We start from the raw sequence: 6000 nt of genomic DNA, 5'->3' as shown, positions 1-6000 counted from the left end.
CTGTAGAATCAGCAGTGTACAATGGAGAAGACAGCAGGAGAAATACCAGCCCTGAGGTTACCATCTTGTGGCTTATTATACTGCAGACATGCACTCCGAACCCACAGCGTGCTGCCGTAGGGAGAGGAAACGTTTGTCAGACATTACTAGACCCACTTGTTTTCTTGCATCTTTTTTAATTTTGCATCCTGTAATCCACTTATGAAAAAAGGAATGATGACTTTTTATAGTTGCTGTTTGATTCTCTTGGCATTTACCTGGAACACCTCTGCCTACGGACCAAACCAAAGGGCACAGAAGAAGGGAGACATTATTCTTGGGGGACTGTTCCCCATTCATTTTGGAGTGGCTGCCAAGGACCAGGATCTAAAATCTAGGCCAGAATCAGTGGAGTGTATAAGGTAAGCCAAAAAGAAGGCTTGTAAAAATCCATAATGCAGCAGCCTTTACCTTGGTGAATTATAAGTGAAGTATCTTACCACTTCAATAGTATAGCTGCAGCTAACTAACAAACACAACATATCTTTACTGTGCATAGTGTCTTTAATACAATTTGTAACCCAAATGCTTTACAGAGTTAAGTATTTGTCTTTTGCTTTTTATGACAAGAACTCGAGCTCCGATTTTGCATTCCATCTGTTTTCTTTGCTTTTTGCTTCTGATCTGGGGGCACCACCTGAAGACACTAGATTTGCTCCCCACAGAACTAAGTAATACAAGACCATGAAAATGTGTGGTGCAAAGACAATAATTGATGAATAAGCTAAAGTAAATGTTAAGAATTATTTGCTGGCTTAAAGTGAAAAAGATCAATACAAAGTATAGTTACGAAAGCTGCCAAATACACAAATCTATTCAGGCAATGAATAATGGATGTTTGAATGTTTAAATATATATACTTCACTTAGAGTTGCAGCAAATGCAATGGAAGCAGTCAATAAAATGTATAAGATTGTCTGACTGTCGTCATGTGCATCAAAAAAAGGTTCTGAATTAATGAAATATTATATTTTCATTGTGTCTTTCATCCTCCCTTCTAAAGCTCTTCACTAACTGTGAGCTACATTTTTAAATGTATTTAGGTGCCTAAAGATGCAGCTAGGTGGGAATTAGATGCCTAGGTGCCTAATGGAATTTTCAAAAGTGCCTATCTTCCTCCTTAGGCACCTAAATACTTTTAAAAATGGTGGCCCAACAGTCCCAAACCTGAATTACGTCATCAGGCCTTTCCCCAACCAAAACTCAGTTATTTTAGTAAAAACAAGAAGAGTCCTGTAGCACTTTAAAGACTAACAAATGTAATTTCTGCAGGCGTAAGCTTTCGTGGGTTGTAACCCACTTCGTCAGATGTCGACATCCGATGAAGTGGGTAGCAGCCCACGAAAGCTTATGCCTGCAGAAATTAAATGTGTTAGTCTTTAAAGTGCTACAGAACTCTCGTTGTTTTTGCTGTATACAGACTAACACGGCGACCCCTCTGGAACTTTTCAATTATTTTAGTGTAAGTACTGCCTGTAGACTGGTCAAAGTCTTTGGCACTGAGCCCTATGTGTATGTATGCAAATTGCTTCTTCTACTACTCAAGTTCTGGGATGAGATGTGGTGGATGTGGAACCTTGCACAACAACACTACATAGCAATTTAGGACTGGACATGATGACAAAAATTGAATTCAATTTAAACTTCATGAAGGCAAAATGTAAGTATGCAATTTGTTATTTGGTCATGACAATGTGGGAGGCACTTGTCCTCCTGAGCAATACAGTGGCATGGGACCTTTAATAACAACAAGTGGTCAGGGCCTCTGTTTTATATCTTAGAATCACAGGGTTAAAAGGAACCGCAAGGGTCATCTAGTTTAACCCCCTGCCAAGACGCAGGATTTGTTGTGTCTGAACCATCCAAGACAGATGGCTATCCAACCACCTTTTGAAAACCTCTAGTGAAGAAGTTTCAATGACCACCTGAGGCAGTCTATTCCATTGTCCTACTGTTCTTACAGTTGGGAAGTTTTTCCTGAGATTTAATCTAAATCTGCTGTTCTTTGGTTTGAACTCATTGCCTCTGTGACAAGAGAGAACAACTTTTCTCCACCTTTTTTTATGGCAACCTTTCAAGTATCTGAAGATTGCTATCAGATCCCCCCTTAATCTCCTCTTTTCCAAATTAAATATACCCAATTCCTTCAGCCTTTACTCACATGGCTTGCATTCCATCCCTTTGATCACTGGTACTCACCTCTGGATCCTTTCCAGTTTCTCTACATCCTTTCCATACATTGGTGACCAACATGGGACACAGTACTCCAGCTGAGTCTAACCAGCGCCGAGTAGAGCAGCACTATCACCTCCTGTGACTTGCATGCTATTCGTCTGTTAATGTTTTATGCAAATATGTGGATATGTTGATAAATGCCAAGTAATGCATATTGGAAAATATAATCCCCACGGTACATGCAAAACCATGGGGTCTCTAAGAACGAGATCTTGGAGTCATTGTGGATAATTCTCTGAAAAGATCCACTCAGTGTGCAGTGGCAAAAAAGCTACCAGAATGTTAGGAACCATTAGGAAGGGGATAGATAATAAGACAGGAAATATCATAATACCATTATATAAATCCAGGGTACACCTACAACTTGAATACTGCATGCAATTCCAGTTGCCCATCTTAAAAAAAGATATATTAGAAATGGAAAAGGTACAGAGAAGGGCAACAAAAATGATTTAGAGGTAAATAACAGCTTCCACATGAGGAGAGATTTAAAAGATTGGGACTGTTCAGCTTGGAGAGGAGACGACTAAGGGGGAATATGATTGGGGTCTATAAAATCATGAATGGTGTGGAGAAAGTGAATAAGGATGCGTTATTTATCCCTTCATATAACACAAGAAACGGGTCACTCAGCAGGTTTAAAACACAGAGAAGGAAGTACTTCACACAACGCACAGTCAACCTGTGGAATTCATTGCCAAGGAATGCTGTGAAGGTCAAAAGTGTAACTGGGTTAAAAAAATAATTAGAAAAGTTCATGGAGGATAGGTCCATCAATGGCTATTAGCCAAGATGGTCTGGGATGCAACCCAATGCTGTGTGTGTCCCTAACCCTCTGACTGCGAGATGCTGGAACTGGATAACAGGGAATGGATCACTTGATAATTGCCCTGTTCTGTTCATTCTCTTTGAAGCATTTGGCACTGGCCTCTGTCGGAAGACAGGATACTGGGCTAGATGGACCATTGGTCTGACCCAGTATAGTTGTTCTTATGTTCTTGTATTTTAGCCTACAGGTCACTTGAAAATTGCTTGCTGCCAGTGTTGCTTTGAGTGTGGTCAATATTCATAATCTGAAGAGTTTTGACTATCAGGGCCCAGATCTTGCACTATGGTGAGGAGTGCTCAGTGTTGCTCAGGATGTGAACATACAAAAGTGTCTCTGAACATTTGCAATCTCCAATCCTAGCATCATCCAGGGTGGTACCTGCTGTAGTTGATACTGGTTGCCAGTTGTCCCAAGAGGTTATTACAATAGAGGGGATCACCAGAGCATGCCACTTGAGGAATCATCCCGTGTGGGAGAATTTTGCAGTGGTTGGCTACCCAGGCATTACGGCTATTTTGTCTGAACACCTCAAAGAATCAGATAAAAGCGTGAGCTGGCAATACTGAACTGTTTAGTAGAAATCTAGAGGAGCATCGATGGTGGACAGGAGGAATAAGGTTGCAGAGATAGCACTTCCCTGTTCTGTGTTCCTCAGCTGGAATCTGTAGGAGCCAAATTCCCTTCTTTTGCCAGAGCAGAGGGGATGATATGACCCTTTTTAAGAGGACTGGGTACAACTGCCTCCTTTTTATCAAATGCATGTCTCAAACCATGTGGGAAAACCGAGCCCAGTCTTTATAAGCATTTGGTCAACTTCTCTAAATGGGTATGTCCAACTGGTCCCTTTCTCATTTTTTCTCATTAGACTGTAAAGTCACCATGTTTATTCTGTGAGCGAATCTTAGCAATGAGAGAAAAGACCTCTGAGTTCCATCCAGTCCATTCCTAAGGCTCCGTTGCTCCTTTATGGTCTATTCTGTAGCAAGATATTAAATGTCCTAAACAATGGGGCATCCACCTCTTCCATTTGCAGACTATTCTAGCTGAACAGCCGTGTTAGGACATTTTTCCTGATATTCAGCCTGGACCAGTTTCATCCCTTTACTCCTAGTCATATCTTCTCAGAACACCCAAAACAATTCTCCATTCACTCTTTGGTGTTTACACCCTTCAAATACTTGTAGAATTGCCTCTTGTCAATCTTTCTCTAGCTGTCCCATGCCTCTGCATATTCATTGACATACATTTAATTTATGTATCTTACATACTATTGTCTGGAAAATTTCTCATACTGAATTTAACAGTGAAAAGAAAAAAGAATAAGAATTTTCCTGGTGTCATTGGTAAAATACTTCTCCCCACCTTGATTTTACCAGCTTGAGGGCTGAGTGCTAAAACCTACGGGAAAATCTTGCCCATGATTTCATCCTCATTGGAAATGTAAGATGTGGATATTTCAAACCACAGGAACTGCATATTTGCAGCTTGTGTTTCAGAAATACCTCTTACATATAATTCATTGTTTTAGTAATGCAAGTGTTGGAGTGATGTAAAATTCATCTCCTATTTGTATATTTGCCTGCAAATATACTTAGACTGTTTTCCATCGCGTTTCTGATGTATACGTTTTGTGCAGAATGGAAACAAAGACTGAATACATCACAAAATGAATCATTCTCTAGTGGTCTTGTTCATATCCTAATTTCTCTGTCCTTTTTAGATCTCAGAAACATTACTTGTTATTATTATTTTAATTACCGTAGCACCTAGGAGCCCCAGTCCTGGACTCCACATATCACAATGTTGTGATCTTTGCAGTGACAATGAGTCTTCACAGCATTGTCTTTTGGTGACAATATGCAATCATATCGCCAGAACGCAGTACAACCTTGCAGTATTCTGAGGCACGTCTCCATACTCTGATGGTCCAGACTATGACACATTGCCACATTGCCAAACAGTATTTTTGTGTCACAGTGCACTGTCCTGATTTCAGCACATTTTAACATCCTTTGCACCCAACTGATTAGATGTGGGACTGTCCCATTATAATCAGGACAAGAGACATCTTTTCTTCTGTCTCTAAAAGCTCTAACTTTCTCATGGAGATGTTCATAATCCCAAACAGTGAATACATGAATAACCTGCCATTTGGAACTCTGCTTCTGAAACAAAATTATCCAGGGTTCTTCATTTTCTCTTCCTTTCCTTTTTCCCTGGGCCATTTGTAATTTCCCCCAATCGCCACAATCCCTCTCAGACTCTCCTACTTTTAAGAAAGATCTTTGACTAACTCTGTCCATTGCCTATGGGACTGCTTGATGTCACAGTCAGGTAAAAGAGCAGAATCTCTGGCTGTTTTAAGTTCAAGATAAAGCTGTACTTGGAGTTTTCACTTTACTTCGTTGTTCCCCCCGGCTCTTGTTTTACTAGTGTCGTGCTTGTTGATTTTAAGTCTTGGTGGGTGCAGCTGATGAAACTTCGTTGTTTCTGCACTGGAGTCACTGTGTAACATAAAGACATTGAGTCTTCCTACAGATCGCCATCTCTCTTCTGGGTCCAGGTTGTGTGAGCAGCTCGAACCAGAAAATGGCTCTGGCCTTCCCTATAAAAAACAGACTGGGGTACATTCAAGGTCTGTTGAGGCAAGTGCAATCAGAACAAATCATCTGGCCCTGAGCGAAGGTGGCACTTCTGGGCCCACAAATGAAGATTTCCAAGCGGGGCAGCCTGACGGGAAGTAATTGTGGGGAGGGAGGCTCCGGAGCAGTCCATGCTACTGCCTGGTGAGCGTGTTGGAAGAGGTTGAGGAGATTTGTTGAAGTGGCACCTTTATATCTCTTTCCATCTAAAGACCTAGTGGCGGTGTTTGTCCTGTGCGGCCTTCTGCAAAGCTC

At 41.0% G+C, this 6000-nt stretch overlaps 1 protein-coding gene across 1 annotated transcript in view; it reads left to right on the top strand.

Annotated features, from left to right (window-relative positions):
- Positions 1–210: 210 nt before the first annotated feature.
- The window catches only part of CASR (calcium sensing receptor), a 66257-nt gene continuing 60467 nt past the window's right edge, over positions 211–6000 (top strand). The window contains exon 1 of the mRNA XM_067546352.1: positions 211–401. Coding sequence (XP_067402453.1) covers positions 214–401 — 188 coding nt within the window. The 5' untranslated portion in view covers positions 211–213. The remainder of the gene's footprint in view (positions 402–6000) is intronic.

This window comes from Emydura macquarii, unplaced genomic scaffold (genome assembly GCF_026122565.2).
Source record: "Emydura macquarii macquarii isolate MOO-44397 ecotype Brisbane River unplaced genomic scaffold, CSIRO-AGI_Emac_v2 contig_1119, whole genome shotgun sequence".
NCBI classification, from domain to species: domain Eukaryota; kingdom Metazoa; phylum Chordata; order Testudines; family Chelidae; genus Emydura; species Emydura macquarii.
This window is presented reverse-complemented; position numbering and strand designations above follow the sequence as displayed.